Source organism: Aphelocoma coerulescens, chromosome 8, assembly GCF_041296385.1.
Source record: "Aphelocoma coerulescens isolate FSJ_1873_10779 chromosome 8, UR_Acoe_1.0, whole genome shotgun sequence".
NCBI lineage: Eukaryota > Metazoa > Chordata > Aves > Passeriformes > Corvidae > Aphelocoma > Aphelocoma coerulescens.
The window spans coordinates 8,892,193-8,909,160 of NC_091022.1; the positions used below are offsets into that span (position 1 = coordinate 8,892,193).

Sequence of the window (16,968 nt, forward strand, 5' to 3'; positions counted from 1 at the left end):
TCTCTGCTTTTCCTTCCTGCATGGACTGGGCTTGCTGAGGGTACAGCCCTCTCTGCACTGCCCCTGGTGCAAATCCCTGGCCCCAAAGTGGAACGGGACATTAGCCATGCTAGAGATCCACTTGGAGGGCATTTTGTGAGCATTTGCTGCAGCTTTCCTCCAAAACCTACATCTCTCCTGCAGACCACCGATGGCCACATATGTAATAAATACAACAGACCAGGGCTTGTTTTCTGGGCTAGCAGCAGGGCTTGTGTGAGTACAACTGGCTCTGTTCCCCTCCTCATCCCAGAACAGGGTGACCCACTCCATGTTGCTTCATGCCCTGAACTGCTGGTTGGCTTTCAAAATGCTCCTTGGCTCCTCTGGAGGCAAGCTGTAAGGAACAGATCTGTACGTCCAGGAAGTTACCTGTGGGCACCTGAACATCAAAAAGCCCCAAATTAAGAGTGGTGTATCTTCCCAACCCTAAGGATTATGACCTGTTGAAGATTTCAGTTGAAAGTGCCTGGGGAGGTGGCAAGATATCTTTTTCCTTCCCTTCCCGGTGAGCTCCTGGGCCCTAAGTGACAATGACAACTGTATATTTTTTATGTTGTCATGATGTAAATACATGCAGAGGCTTTCCTCTCTGTGCCCCTGGCATGTCTCCAGTGCAGCCAGTGCTGCCTGGCTGGGGCTTGGTGCCGTGGTTCTAGAGAATTTAGAATTGGCCCTTTTGGATTGCTGAGTGCAGCTTTAATCCAGGTTTTCTTTGGAGCCAGAAAGGATGAAATCCTATATAGGCGCTTCTTAAAAGCTGCCTCTGTGGAAGTCTTCTGCAAGGCTGTTTCTGGGAAGTGTCCAGCTGAGTTTTGCAGGCTCCAAACAGGGAGGCATTCCAAGCACTTGAAAATCTTGCTTCTCTACACCTCCTACTCTGTCAGGTACATCTGATTTTGTGGGACTTCGGCTGCTTTGCATAGCTGAGCTCAATTTTAGCAAATTGGCAAAACTGCTGAATTTCAACAAGCTTGTGTAAAGCAAGATTTTGCATCCTCTGCAGGCCACAGGTGCAGTTGGACTGGTGTGAAAATTGATGTGTGTAGCCAGTTATTTGTGTGGAGCTCCTGGTGTAACTCAGATCTCATTTAATTAGAATATTTCTCAGATATCCCTGCTCTTGCCATGGTGAGTTTTTAAAAGCATGAAGCCATTTACAGCGATGCCTTCCTTTTTTTTCTTCTTTTCTCTCACCGTGCATGGCTGTCCCTGCTGTAGAATGGAGCAGGATTTGGGAGCAAGCTGGCCCTGGTTGCCTGGGACAGCTCACCCTGTCTGTCTGTGAGGACCAGCACAGTGGGAAGTGGGCTGGCCAGGACATGCTCAGGCTTTGGCCACCTGAAGAGAGCACAGCCTGCTTCGTGCCAAGTCACGGCACTTGGTGCAAGGTGAATTATTGACGAGCTAATGACTCGATGTGGTTATCCAAGATGAACAAGATTATGTCGTATTAGATCTGGGAGGAACTGAAAGGATGTCTGTAATAATTTCAATTGCTCTTTCAGTGCTCTGACAGTCACAGTAAAGGGGTGAAGCCTTCTGGGTAAGCTCATATTTCTCCTGGCATCACCGGTGCCACTTAATGTCATGATAAAATAATGGCTAGCCTGGTATTGCTAAGCATGAAATATGCCAGGATCTCATCCTGTGGTTAGCATTTAATCAATAAACTGGTTAAATTAGTACCCAGATTTATTGGAGCAGCCTTTTGTCCAAGACTGCCCACAGGGGAGGGATGGTTTCCAGGAGAACTGGCCAAAGCGTGGTGACTCTGGCTTTATTGTCTGCCTTAATATCATGGCCAGGTTGGGATGAGTGTTTTCCAGTGGAGCAGTGAGTAGCGTGAGTTAAAATGCACATAAAGTAAAATGAGGAGTTTAGGGAGGTAAATGACTCCATGTGGCAGAAGACAGGCATCTGGACTGTTGAAGAGGTGTGAAGTGTGAGCAATTAATGCTGGAAAGCAAAGTCTGAGCCCTGGAGGAAGGCAGTGAGGAAGGGGCTTTGGGCACTGCTTGCCAGAGAGACTGTGGGAAGGCGCTGAGAGCCCTGAGACGAGAGCAAGTACTGCCTCTGCCGGCTGTCTCCTGAGCGTGCTGGGTCACGCAGTGGCAGGAATGACTGGGCTCAGCCAGACGTCTGACCTGGTGGGTGCTGAGGAGATGAGGAACAGGCACGCACCTTCATCCCCTGGTAGCTAGCTTGCTAAATAAGTCATGATAAGCACATTGCCTTTCAGCTTCCAGGAATGCCTTATCTAAGAGTTCTCTGCCAAACTTGGGACAGCAGTGTGTCCCTCGTGGCCAGGCTCCAAAATGTGGTGGCGTAGACAGGAAAGAGCAGGGAGTTCCCAGCTGGATGGAGATCTAGTGTGTGGAGCCAGTGAGGATGAAGAAAACCATAACCCAAGTCAGGGAGCGTGGTTTGGGAAAGCTCCTGAGCCAGGAGGTGCATGCCATGTGTGGTCTTCCCCATACCTCCTGTGTCCCTGAGGAGCTCAGCACTTCTGCTCTGGGCAAGTGTCCCGCGGGCAGGCGACGCTCAGGGCTCTGGCCAGAACACATCGAGTGGCGCTGGGCACGCCAGCACAGGCAGCAGTGTTGCTGGTGGGTGATGCTGGCCTGCAGCCAGCCCAGTGCCTTTGAGAGGGCTGGGAGCCAAGCAGGCACCAAGCCCAGGGCAGGACTGGAGCTGCTGGCAAAAAGCTGGGAGGCAGCAGTGCCTTCTTTCCTACCCAGCCCCATCACACATCCTTGCCCTCCGTTTGCTTGGGTTGGACTTCCCTGGGTTGGACTCAGTTCCTTCTCTGGGAGCCTACGGTGTCTCCCTGTGATTCATCTCCCTCCCTGGCTGGGGGCTTTCCCCATCATGCTCGCACTGAGTCACTTTACTGCCTTGTCAGTGCCACTGTCTGAGCCATCAGCAAATATCTGCAGGGAGCTCAAGGGAGAGGATGGGGAGTAATGTCTGTCAGGCTCCCTGAATGTGGGGGGAGGGCAGGCCTTCGCTATCACTCCCTCCCAGCCAGGGGATGCTCTGCTGGCTCCCACCCCCTCTCTAAGTTCACGGCCAGCGTGTAAAGTCATTTCCCAAATGTCCATCCTGCATGCCCTTGTGCTTCCTCCTCTTCCTCCTGCTTCCCACTTGTTCTTCCTCAGAAATGGTTCTTCCAGCATGTTTAAGGATTGCACTGGTGGGTTGCACTATCTGTGGGGCACAGCACGCTGCATAGGTGACCCTGGCTTTCCCTGCCTCCTTCCTGTGAGGCTCCTGTGTTGCACAGATGGTTTTGGTAGGGCAGCAGGCTCAGTCCAGTGCCAGGGCTCAGCTGCACCAGCAGCAGGGAAATGTGGTGCTGCAAGCCCTGCTCTCTGCAGGAGCACAGACACATGTGGAGTCTGTGGGACTGCAGATGCCACAGGAGCTGCTGGAGCTGCTGATGGGGCTCTCGGCTCTGGCTTTCCTTCCTGCCTAGAAAGGAGTGATTTGTTGCACATTCTGCCTCCCAGGCATGAATGAATTTAGCTTGGCTGTCAAGGTGAGGAGGTCTGCAGCTTGTTCTGGGAGATTTGGGGTTGTGTTAGCGCTGGTGATTGTTGTTTGTGAGGGTTTGAAGAGTTCCTACAGAAGCCATCATACTCTGATAGCCCTCTGCTTCTTCTGCAAGGTGACAGAGCTGCCTTTGATGGCCTGAGCCTCAGACTTGCATAAACCTCTGCAGAAGGCATTGTTATTGAGGTAAAGGCTGTGCTCACTGTCACCAGCTGTAACGCACCCAGCCCAGTGCACACCAGCACCACCACTGTCACCAAGAGGGGACAGTCTCTTCTCCTGCTAGAAGATTGCTAGTGAAGATACCCATCAGCACAAGCCTTTGCATTTAGAGTAAATTTCTAACTGTGCCTAAGAATAAGCTCCTGGCTGCCTGACAGGTTGTTGATAAGAAAAAATAGGTTTGAGAGAGGTGTGATGAGGTTTGGCTGATTTCAGGCTCTGTAACTCATCCTGGCACCTCTCAGCAGTATCTGGTCGGTGCAGTGGACAACTGGACCTTCTCCGTGAGTTTGTTTCCTCACACCCATGGCATTGCTTTTATTTGGAGATTTTCTCCCTTCTTATTTACTGCAACATGGAATTTTCACGTGTTTTTTAACAAATCAGTGCTTTCATCAGTTTTCTGCCATCATGGCAATATTTTCTCTTGGGTTGGAGTGGGACCAAATGCTCCCTAGTGCTGATGCTGCATGGGCCTGAGCAGGAGAGATGCAGGCAGCCTTATTCTGGGCAGCCACATCTTCCTGCCAGGCTTGAGAGTGTCCAGAGACAATACCTGACTCTTGCTCCGTGGTTAAAGGGAGAAATAACCTAGGAAAAGGAGACCAAAGAGTTAATAAAACTCACAAGCAGGGGTCAAGCAATATTTAGTATCCACTTTATGGGTGAGAAACTAAGACACAGGGAGACTGTGACTTGTCAGACTCCTTTTGAGGGAGACATCCCTGTGCAGGGAACTGGGCTGAATTAAAGTCAAACCAAACTGAAGTCAACTTTAAATGCTACTCTTATATATGATCCTCTCTGCTCTTGTGCTTCCCTGCTGGCCCTCAAAGGCCAAGAACCCTTTAATTTAATCTGTTGTGGTGTTCTCTGCTGCATCACCTCGGAAGAGAGACAAAAGTCTGGGGCTGCAGCCTTCTGAAAAAAATGCCACGTGCCCTAGTTTCTTCCCTGCTAAAATTAATTCTTGGTGGTTTTGGCTTGGTGCTGCAGGAAGATGTTCCAAGGGATGCTGTGCACGAGTAGCTGCCAGGGAGGTGCAGAGTCAGAGCCTGCCTCGCCGCCTGCAGCAAGGTGAGAGGGATTTTGGTGCGTGGCTCTGTGGCTTCGAGGGCTCCGAGGATGTTAGGGCGTGTTCCTGCCCTGTGCAGAGCAGAGGAAAGGAGCACATCTGTTTAAAAGGAGAGGTTGCAAAATCTATTGTGTGAGCTGGTCTATGGAATGGGAGTTTAATTAGGGAGTGGGAGGAAAGGATGTATCTGTTGTAGGGTGGCAGGAGCACTGCCCAGAGCAAGGGAAAGGAGCCAGGCACTCTCCCCATCCCAGCAGAGGAGGCTGTAGCCTGCAGAGCATGCTGAAAGCCCTGGAGGTTCCCTGCCTCCTCCTGCCTGACAAGGTTGTCTCCTCACAGGGAGGCTGCTGGGGCCACACAGGGCTGCTGCTTCTCCACGTGGCACTGTGGCCATGGATGTGGCTCCTGGCTGCTCCAGTATCCATGTGGATGGTAGTTGGTGGGCGAAGTGATCTCCTTCAACTGGGATTTTTGGAAGGCATGGACTTTCCCATCTGGAGTAAAGTCTACCCAGGGCAAAGACTCTAGACAAAGAATTTTCAGAGAAGACAATGTTTGCTTCTCAGGCCAGGCTTCCCTGATTGAGGAAGAGGATCCCAGTGATTCTTAATCTGTTGCTTGGTTTTCAGCAGTGGGAGTGTAACATGATATGGAAAAATCCCCAACCAAACCAGTTCCCCATGTCACGGGCTTGCATATGGAAACTGCTGATTTGTTCCAGCAGAAGCTGCAAAAACCAGCCCGAAGTGTGTATCTGCCACAGGAAACTTCAGCAGAGATGGTTAAATTCCAGCTTAATTCTTTAACAGGAAACAGCCCAACCTGTGATGTTTTACAGTGCTGTTGTTGAATTGCAGTAGTGATATGCATCAGAGAGAGCCATCTCTTTCTTTTTCTCTCCAAGGCCTGCACTTTTGTTTTAGCATTTTGCTCCAATGGCATTTTCTTATTCCCTCTTAACATGATGGATGGGACTGGTCTGGACTCCTTCAAACACTCCCTGATCCTTGGGAACTTGGGGGATGTGTGTGTATCTCCAGCACAAAGAGCACATCTGTGCTGACCTTACATGCTAAGAAATCCACATTATCTAAAAGGAGCAAAATCCAGAATGATTGGCCAAAGCTGTTGGTCAGTGTGACTCGGGGTACAGCTCCCCTTGAGCCTTCTGTGAAAAAAGACCTGTCTTTCTGTGGTTTGAATGGATCCAACTTCAACTCCCAGCTAGCTGATTTTTTGCATTTGCCTAAAGTCAGAGCCTTTGATGTGAGGAAGCTCTTCCCAAGTCCCTGAGCTGTGGACAAGTGCCCACCAAGCCTGCTCTTTGGATAAGCTAAATACAGAGAGTTTGTTTTAACCTCTGGGATGTAGGAGTCTGGGGAAACTGCCTCATGTTCTTGTTCATTTTTTTCTGAACTGTTTTCTGTTTCTTCTTTGAAGTGTCTGATAAAGCAGGACATGATCTGTAGGAATGGGTTGTGTTGCTGGTGATTTCAGTAGTGCTGTGGTTTGAGGTAGTGTCACCTTTCTGTTTTGCTGCACATTGCCCAGGACCACACTGTCTTCACAGTGTCCTTTGAACTGGAATGACACCTTGCAATGCCTCCAGGGTCTTTTTAGGATACATTTCTGCCTCCTGGCAGATGCAGTTTCTGTTCTTTTTTCCTGTGAGAGGCTGCTTGGCCAATGCCATATAAAATCATCCTGAAATGAGTAGATGCCAGATTCCTGTACACTTGGCCTGGATAGCAAAAACTATTTTTTTTTCCAGCCCTGCATAAAAATGAGCACTGCTGTGCTCCCCTCGCTGGGGTTTCCTGGAAGCACAGTGGCTTTCTGTCATCTGTCTCTCATTGCTTCATCTCAGGCTCTGCTGCTGAGGTGGATTTCAACCCCTCTTTTCTAACTCCACCTAAAATCTTGGTACTTTTTATTACTTGGAAATTTTTTCTATAATTCTGTCTAAATCTCTCTAAAAGACATTATTGTTGTTGCCTTTAACATGTAGAATTTAGTGAATGGGTTTTAATACCTGCATTAGTTATTGTTGAAATAGGAACTGTGAAGCAAGAGTGATATGAATAATTACCTCTTTTCTCCAGTTACAACCCAGAAACATCGTTGAGCACCGCCAGCATCTAATGAGCCCCACAGGGCTGGCTTGTTTCTGATGCACAAAGCATTTAATGCTGCTGCTCATTCATTCTTTATTAATTGTCTGAATTTCATAATTGCTGATTTAGTTACAGTATTACCAGCCTGCCTTCCTTGGTGTGTCACTGCTTCTCTGCCTGGCTATTCTCATTTGCCTTCTCAACTGGTCTTACTCAAGCTTTTTATGCAACAGTGAGAGAGCAGCTTTGTGGTGAGCAGTAAAAAAAATACCAAAATAAATCCTGTATTTCACAACTTGGGGCGTAAATATCACCATGCTGTGATTTGGCTCGCTTTGCTGAGCTGACACCTTTCTGAAGTGCTGTGTGGGTATCTTCTTAGGGTGCCCCTTGCTTTGTCACCTGCCCTCAGGGTGGATTTGGGGTGATTTTGTGCTCTTCTGCCCTGCCTTCAACCCATCCATGTGGGCAGGGATTACCTCAGCTTCCTCGCTTCCTCGAGGCAGGGTCTATCTTTGAAAGGATGCATTTGGGGGAGAGAGCTAATCTTGAACACAGAAATTTTGTTTTCCTTCTCAGGTGGAGGAGGGTGCTGGGCTGGACATTGCCTGCACTGCTCAGTCCTGGGGTCCCCCGAGGCATTGGGACTTGCTGGTGCCAGAAAGGGGCAGGAGTTTATTAGGGATCACTGTAAAGGGATGTGACTGAACTGCTGCAAATGGCAATGCTGCCCTTTAAGCCAAGCTTGTTCTAGCACATGGGCTCAAACCCGCTCTGGGCTGGATGAACAGAGGCCATTTCCAGGTTCTTGCAGTTACTTACCTTCTTCAAAGGGCAGTTGCACCAAGCAGCTTGTGCTGCCTCAGCCTGCATAGGTCAAACTAATGCATGTCTAATTAAAAATACCACAAATTCCAGTCAGATGTGGGCTTTCCAAGGAATGCACTTCTGCTTATTCTAGCAACAGGTGGTAAATATTAAAACATGTACAGCTCATTTCTGGTGTTCTCCCTCCTGGTCTGTGAAAAGCAGTGCAAGAGCGGTGCCTGCAGATGCACACAGAGCCCGTCCTTGTTTTCCTTAACTGAAGGAAGCAGCTCCAAGCCCGGCTGTTATTTTTATAACCAGTTTGACCAGTATCCCACATGCACCCACACACCGGTTCATTCGCACCCTGGCTTGGTCACCGGCGATGGCAGCATGTGAAGGCAGGGGGGAGCTTGCCACCTCCCACACGGGTCCAGTCCATGCTGTTGTCACTTCCTTGGCTTTCTGAAAGGAGTTTGGAGATGTTTTCAAGGCTGAGGGATAGCGTGTTGCATGGTCTCACCGACCTTCATGCCTGGCTGAGAGGTGCCACTTTTCCCAGCCCATGAGCACCGTACTCACTGCATGTGCCCAGGCTGGAGGAGAAATTATATGGCTGGGGTGGGATGGGATCCCCAGCTTTCTTTCATAAGCTTGGTATTAGTCAAGGCCTCGTGGAGTGAACAGTAACCCTTGCACAGGGACCTTGGTGGCTTTGGTGAGATGCTGGTAGAACTGAGGGGTGTAGCTGGGAAGTGTGCTGCTGCTCCAGCACCTGCATCCCTCATGGCACAGTGCTGCTGCATCCCTCATGGGCACACAGCAAGCTGCTGATGTGTCTCAGGCCTCCTTTGAACCTCTGATTTAAAGGTGTTTAAAAAAAATAAACAACACAGAGAGGTATGAAATGACTGAGGATTTCTTATAAGGGAGATAAATCATCTTGCAAATGGAAGTCTTCAGAGGAGGGGGTTAGAATAAGCTGTTGCCTGTTAACTTTCTCCATTTAACCCTGTGACTGATACTGATTTAATTCTTACCAATTCTGATTTCTCTGAGCTTCCTGTGAAATTGCTTCTGCTGCAGATGGCTCGTGAGTGTGTCCCAGTTTGCCACCTCAACTTGTGAAACTCGGAGGTAGTGAGGGGAGGTTGGAGGAAGCGGATGGAGGCAGCTCTCTGGGAGGAAATAGCAAACCGAGCAGAAGGCATTTATTGTGAAGTAGTCAATGTTATTGGAAAACATATTTTGTGTGATAGATGGGTATGCTGCAATCCTGGGATGGTTTTGAAGCAGCAACCTTAACTTTGCTCTGCTGCTCTCACAACATGGGTAATTTTAGCCTGATTCCCATTTATACCCATCGGTACTCACAACCATCACAGACGGTTACCAAAATTAAAACTGAAGTTGGATGGGAAAATAGGCACTGACCTTGTCAGTGCAAACCAAAATCATATCTATTTCAGACAAACACATGTACCTCAGAGCTGCATTCCCATATGTGCAAATGCAAACTCCAAGGAACTGTGGAAGAGTTTTAAAAAGCATCATCATTAAGCCCAAGAACAAGCATCCAGTACTTCATTATTCCTCCTCTCTTCCAAATTACTGTGCCCTTAAATTTAAGTCCAGTTCATGCTAAAACCACCAGCAATGGGGTGTAGGCAGGAGGACGGGAAATTTAATCCTGGTGAGTAGTTTAAACCCAAACTGTCAGGATGGCAGAGGTGTCTGGCATCTTTGGCCATGCCATGCTGGCAGTCTGCTGATGGAGCTGGTGGGAGCCTTCATCCTGGCCTCAGATATCTCCATGTTTCTGTGCTGCACAATGGGATCCATCCCTGCTGCAAGTGTGAGTGCCACGGGCTGGTTTTGTCCTCAGTTTTGGTGGCAGGAGCAGGGAGCCCAAGCAAAATGACCACACCGAGGAGATCCCCAAATTTCCCTGCTTTTCTTGTCTTTTTGTATCCCAGTTCCTGGAGGGAGCAGGAAGGTGCTGCTGGCATCTCATGGCAAGTGCCCTGCTCATGTGTGGAGCACTGGCATGGTAATGGCCAGATTTACAGATGCACGGAGGAATTGGGGTGCAATGGGATCCCATGGCCCCAGTGATCCTGGGAGTCCTCAGACACAGGCAGCAGCACAGCACTTTGGTAGGGTGCTTAAAGCAGCCTTTTAAAAATGGGTTTTAGTCCATTTATTGCTGATCACATTAGTAGGCTAAGCAGGTATTTCAGCGTGCTCCCCTCCAGCAAGCCTGATTCCCCTGAGGGCATAAAATGCAGCCCGGAGTAGTGGACTGTCAGATATTCTGAAGCCTTGTTCAGAAATGCCTCTTGGATGAAGCTGTCTGCCTCCTGGGAGGTGCCCTGCTTTCCAGCCACTTCATCCCCTGACTGCTGCTGCTGCTGCCCCAGTAGGGTCAGAGGAGACATGGACCAGGGTAGGCTGGCAGGTGCCTTTCTGTTTTGGGGGCAGCAGCCTTCAGCAGAAGGGAGTGATGGCTGCTCCATAGCTGGGGACCCTGCTGGCAGGAGCCTGGCTCTCTGCTGCCCTGCCCTACCCTTCTGACTGTGGGCTCTGGGGAGAGGCAGTGCTGCCTCTGCTCCCTGCCCAGCTGTCTGCTGGACACCACACAATATCATGGCTTGGATGGTTGCAGACTCTTCTGATCTGCAAGGCTGCTTCTGGCCAGGTTTTATCTGTTTGCTTCTGGGCCAAAGCTGTATTTTAAATCATTCCCTTCTCTCCAGTGCTCTTTCCTTTCAGGCTCAAAGGTACACTTTTCCTCCAATTAATCAGGAAGAAAAAAGAAGGCATGGGGTGTTCTGGCTGCAGTCTGCTCCTGGTGCTTTGGCAGAACCCCGGCGTGGAGCTCTTGGTGTTGGCTACCCCACAAAGGGCTAGTGGGAAGCCAGTGCTGTCTTCCTGCTCCTCCTGCTCTCCATGCCCATCCCCAGGGTGGCTTGCCACACCTGGCCGGGAAAAAAGGGCCTTTCCCTCACAGGTTCCTGTTCCCCCACAGCCCGCAGGTGGCTTCTGAGTCATTCCAGAAGGGAATGGCACTGGGGTTGGTGCCATTTCTTTGTGTGGTTCAGTAAAGCGAAATCCACGTGCCCTGTACAGGGCTGTGTTTGCTATTCCTCCCAATTACAGCTATTAGGATCCCAGCAAGGTTTCTCAGCCTTCCCTCCTGGGAAGCTCCTGGACATTTCTGGGGTTTGCTGCCATTCCCCATGTTTTCAGCAGCAGGAGTTGTGAGGTATGTGCTTCCCCCCAGTCGTTAATTCTGGCGCCGTGGAGCCTGTGCCGATTGAACTCGATCCTGGCTGTCATTTTGTAATAAGTTAATTCTTCATCAAGAGCACTGCAGCACTCCTCCCCCCAAAGTGCTGGGAAAGCTGGCGCTGGTTTGGCACGTCTGTCATTAGCCCAGGCTGACCTGGGGTTAAAGTCTAACTCTGGAGGTATTTTATGAGCTGCTGTGGCAGCCAGCTGCGAGGAGGAGCTGCCGTGGGAGCTGCGGGGGCATGGCCACGGGCAGAGCAGCTCAGAGCTGAGGGTGCTCCCAGCAGGGTCCTGCCCAGCCACCCCTCTGCATTCAACACAGGTGGCTCTGGGGCACCCAGCTTTGCTCACAGTTTCATGTCCTTTCTGGATAAACACGTAGAAATACAGCTTGCTGGCAAAAATTACATCCTCTTCTATGCATTTTCTTACTTCAGGTTTTCATCTCCTGCCTCCCAAGCTAGCAGAGCAGCAGTGAGTTCTGTAGGAATTGCTTTTTCCTTGTTAATTGAATTCTCAGAGCGCTGCTCTTTCCCCAATACAAGGTACAAGCTTGTAACCTTTTTTCCCTTTTTATTTTTTTTTTTTTTTTGAGGAGGAGAGGGATAGAGGGTGGAAGGGGACAGCGGCAGCTCAATGCATTGAGAGCAACTTCCTTTAAAAAATATTCTCTTTATTTGTATTCTGCTGGCACAATGTGACCATAAAGCATTCCTGGTACTTTCCCTTACTTATGGACAGTGCTAGTGGGCAGACTTAAATCTGTACCTGAGGCAGTTTAGATGGGCTGGAATGAAATGAGGGCATTTTTATTCAGGTTAACATTTTTCAGATGCTTGTGAATGTGGGGGGGATGATGGATCTAGAAAGACATCATCTCTCCTCCTCAGTGTCTGATCTGCCTGACCTTGTGTGCAGCGCGTGGTTACAAGTTTCCTCACACTTCTGCTGTGTGGAAACACGCCGACAGAGATGGATAGCATCTTTCTAGGGATGCTGCGTTTTCCCTGCTTTTCACACTTACCCATCGCTCTCAGATTCATACATAATTTTACTCCAAGCTGACAAGGTTACATGCGCTCTCTATTAAGCAACATATGTTACTCCGTTCTCCAGAAAGGGCAATTTTAATACTCTGCCAGTAGGAATGCGTTGTGCAATGATGCATACACCAGCTGGCTTCTTTTCCTTCCAAAGTTCTTTAAATACTGAACTCTGCACAAAAGACAGATGTTGAAAATAGACTCCCACTAACCCGAGGTCGACAGTAAGGCTCCTGTGCTCTGATGGAGTAGATGTTTCTCTTCTTTTTGAAAAGATAAGTATGTTTTTTTGTGGGCAGGGTAAAATTAAAGGACAGTCTATTCACTTAGCTGGTTGGATTTTATGAGTGATCTTATATTTCTTTTGTGTTACTGAGACCACCTTTGCCTTTCTTCTTGAATAGTTGTGGGGCTTTTTAACTGATGTATCTCAGATGTCCATTTTCAGTCTTTGGTCAAAAATTTTAATGCAGCTCTTAGAGCTTCAGTTGGAGACCAACTGTGGAGCTGTGCAAGTCCAGGAATGGATGATTTTGCTGTGTCCTTTCTCTGTGTATTTCTCTGAAATTAATTCTCTTTCTTCTGGCATTTTCGCATTGCTATAAACAAGAATTAATATAATTAGCCCAAGCCTGCAGTATTATTACAGATATTTAAAGATCCAGAAACATGCCCAAGGTGAGCAAAATGGGTAGAAGGCTAAGAAAGCTCTTCTGTTATGGCTTTTAATTGGTTATAAGTAGTACAGTGAAATGCTACATGATGTGAAACCAAAGGGGATCATGGGAATGCTGTGCAAATCCTCTTTCCTTTCTTGATTTCAAGCTGGATAATTATTTCTGTATCAGTTCTTTATTAAGCTGTAGGCTAGGATTCAGCTCTCCAACTGGAGCCATGGGTAGCTGAGCTTATCATGTGTGAAATGTGTTTTTTCTCCTGAAGCAGTCACCAAATCACAATGCAGTGCTCAGCGAGTGTGGGGTAAATTGCTGTCACCCAGCATACAGAGACACTCCTATTGCACATCTTTGGAAAATGCAGGATTTATTCCCAGGAAGGATTGGGTGGCAGTGGCCCAGTGTCTCTGGAAACATGTGGGTTTTCTTTTCCTGTGGGTCAGCCACTTGTTGTGGATACAGCAGCTGTGGCTGTGCACACCATCTCAGCATCCCTGTGGTGGCATTTCCAACCCTGCCATCATCACCTCTGCTCTCTTCCCAGCAGCAGGAAAAACTAAAATCCTAATGCTTTGCAACCCTCTTAAGCTTTCTCTCTTTGTTTTGCAGCAGAAGGAGGAATGTTGACGAACATGGGCAGACACAGCAGATCTCTGTGCCTGGGCAGAGTTGTCATCAAGAATAACTCCAAGCCAGGGAGGTCCTATCAGTTGTACAGAGATGTTCTTCCATGGCCCCATTAAGTAAAGGGTTTTGGTTTCATCCCTTACAGTCTCTGTGGCTCAGATCTCACTTAGAGGAACTGCACAAAGCTGACACTCCCTTAGACCAAATTAGGAAGCCCCTCAAAATCAGCAATGGCATCTCCTAGCCTGTGGGACCTGGTGTGCTTTCCCTGCACGGCCCCAGGATGCGAGAGGCAGCGCGGCTGAATTGCTGTCTTATTGAATCCTCTTCCTTGCTAATTTGTTATTAAATGACAGTTAGTGTTTCATTAGAGCCCCAGTGGGTGCGAGTTCATTAGCGTTTTATTGGCTGGAGCTGCGCTTCGGAGCATGGGAAGCGTGTCCCGGAGAGCCTCTGGGCTCGTTGGACTGATTGCTCTAATGAGCTCTGGGTGGGGTGGGATGGGCAACAGCTCTCTGAGCACATGGCTCAGGCTTGCAAAGGAGCTTGGCTCTCCAGTCAGTGTCAGGATAAAGGCCTGGATTTATGGAAGGGCTTAACAAATCTGTCTGGTTGGTCCTTCCGAAAATTTGACTTCTTTGCTTCCATTGGTTTTTGCTGGAGTTTTGCCATGACCCATCAGCACAGGGGGGCTTTGGCTTCAGCGTGGCAGAGGCACAGCAGCTCTTCCCACAGCATTCCCCCCTGCCAGGCTCAGGGCGAGCCTGGGCAGAATCCCTTGCCTGCAGCCAGGGATTGTGGAAGCCTCCCCGAGGAGCTCTGTGTGATTCTGTCCCTGAAATGTGCCAGGGCTGGGTAGCATCTTTTCCGAAACCTCCTGGCCTGTCTGCATTGCTGTCCTGGGACTGTTACTCACCCAAAAAAACAGGCTAAAAATAGCCTGTCTCACCGTGAGATATTTTTCACTCTTCCAAGACCACATTCGTTAGCACTTGGAGTAGCCTGGAATAGAAACCCCACAGCACCAGGAGCTCGGAAATGCAACTGGATGTGTATAATCAGTGATCGTTAGGACCAATAAATCAGGCGGCAGCACCCAAGGTGCCACGCAGTCACCCTGGATGCTGCAGAGAGCATGGAGCTCAGCCTGCAGCTCCTGGAAAATCACATGCAGAGCCTCAGAAAGGACTGGGTTAATTACTCCAAGGTAGTCAGGGTCACCTTTTTAGGGCCAAATCAAGACATTTCTTTAGTGTTAGGTACCAGGCACTGGTCTAGTGTCTTGACAAGACACAAAGAACGGCCCTTGGAAACCCACACTGGTGGGTTCTGTGGTGAAGGACTCTGGTGAGACCCTTCTCCATGAGCAATAAGCCACGCAAGCAGCATGTTGGGGATGTGCTGGGGGCTTTTAGGCTGACCAAAGCCATGGTGGAAGCCTGAGCTCTGCTTTCTGCAGCCCATCACTATGGCTTCAGCCCCAGTGTGGATGGGCTTGCCTGCTCTGTGCTCGGGGGAGGGCAGAGCTGCGTTCCCCGCACTGTTCTCCAAGCCTTCTGAATCTCCCATCCCCTTCGGCGACTTTAAAATGGCTTTGAGGAATTGTGCTTTCAGGTCTTTTATCATTTGATCACAGGTCAGGGCCAGCAGCTTTTCCTGCCTGCTGGCTCTGGCTGCCAGAGTTAATAGATCACGCGGTGCTGGAAATGTCACAGCGGAGCTGGCGCGGGCCGGAGGCAGGGCACTGCTCCCTCTGCAGAGACACTGCTGAAATAATGAGAGGATAAATCAAATCCCTCTTCCTCAGGCAGGCGAGGCGCAGGATGCAGGGCTTTTTCTGGGCACAGAGGGTCTGTCCCCATGGCTGTGCACAGCTCCCTGCAAGTGGGACCAGCACATCGGGTGCCTGATGTGGCTGCACCTGTGGCAAACCAGTTATGGGACTCCTTGAAAGTCCCACAGCAGGATCAGCCCAAACGGCTTATTTAGCTATTCCTCTGCCAGCCTTCTCCCCGCTTGTAAGACTCTAAATGCCAAAGTGGGTGGATTTGGGGGGAATCTCATTCTCTCCCCAGGCCAGACCAGATCTTTGTGTTTAGTCGCTGATCTTTGGAAATTCCTGTTGGGATTTTTTCCTGTCCAGTGACTCCTAATTGAAGTGGGTAATTGCATTATCCCATCTCCCCTGGAGAGGTTCACAGAGTCCTCAGCAATCATCTTCAGTTTTATACTGTGCCCAAAAATACCCAACTCAAAATGCCATTTCACTTTTCAGAGCTCAGCAATGGCCACAAGCCAGCGGGGCAAATGCAGCCAGGCTGCAGATCCCTGGGGGCTGGCTGGGCTGGGGGGGGTGGTGGTCCCTCTGTGGGGAGGCACAGCCCTTCAGAGGGGCAGAACAAATGCATTTGAAACACAAGCTACCATTCCCAGCAGCACTCTGAACTGGGCAAAGTGCTATTCACATCCAGGGGCTGGATTGTTTCGGTGTGTGCTCCTCCAGATGCTGGGCTTGGGGATACTGCAGGGCAGAAAGACCCCTTGTTCTGTCCTAGCATGGATGCACAGGTTGATGTGGGCATGTAGGATCAGGAAAACCTGTCCCTGTCCCTCTTGCCACTTCCTATTGGAGCCTCTTCAGCCCTCGCTGGGGCTGTGCTGGCACAGGAAGGCTAATTCAGGTGTTTTCTTCCATCTCCTGCAGTATGAGTTCAAAGCCAAGAATATCAAGAAGAAGAAAGTGAATCTCATTGTGTCGGTGGACGGCGTGAAGGTCATTCTGAAGAAGAAGAAGAAGGTAGGCAGCACTGGCCGCTGGAGCAGCAGTGCCTCAGCAGCAGAACCCCTCCCCTCCTGGTGCAGGGACCTGCAGCATCCTTGAATTTCTGGGAAAATCTGGTGGGCTGGAAGAGGGAGTGATGGGCTGGGGTCAACCTCATGTGAGTCATGTTCCTGCAGGGTGGCTGAGCCAGTCCTGGAGCAGTGTAGAAGGGGCTCAGGGGGTCCTGTGGGAGGTGATGTGGGATGTGGCTGTCCCCCAACAGGACCCGACCCTTGGCGAAGGGTTTCAGGGGAGCAGCAGCAGAGCTGTGACAAGAGCTTCCCAAGTCTGTCCCTGGACTGTCTCTGTCCTGTCCTTGTTCTCAAGGACAGCATCTGACGTACTCATTTTCAGCTTCTGTCATTGCAGAAAAAAGAATGGGCCTGGGATGAGAACAAAATGCTCGTCATGCACGATCCCATCTACAGGTGAGGCTGCTGGGTGAGGGGACGGAGACTCGTGTGGCTCTGCCATGCCACTTACCCACACCACACCAGCACTGTGCTGGGGACTGGAGAGCTGCCACTGTCCTGTGGAGGGCAGCTCATGGTGCTTTCCAAAGTCCCTGGCTCTCCTCCTCCGTCTTGTTCCCAAAAGCCAAGAGCAGGGGGTGTCTGTCCCAGGGAGGCCAAATTGGAGTGAGAGAGGCCCTCAGCTGTGCTGGGGAGGGGGTGGCAGGTACCTGGGCAAGGCGGCC

The 16,968-nt window shown here is 49.8% G+C and overlaps 1 protein-coding gene across 4 annotated transcripts in view; it reads left to right on the top strand.

The window, feature by feature from the left end:
- NOS1AP (nitric oxide synthase 1 adaptor protein) overlaps positions 1–16,968 on the top strand; it is a 42,933-nt gene that overhangs the window by 13,026 nt on the left and 12,939 nt on the right. For 2 of the 4 annotated variants that reach the window (XM_069022337.1, XM_069022338.1), the window contains exons 3-4: positions 16,155–16,247; positions 16,626–16,699. In XM_069022337.1, the coding sequence (XP_068878438.1) occupies positions 16,155–16,247; positions 16,626–16,699 (167 nt within the window). The remainder of the gene's footprint in view (positions 1–16,154; positions 16,248–16,625; positions 16,700–16,968) is intronic. The other 2 variants (XM_069022339.1, XM_069022340.1) reach the window with 1 other exon arrangement.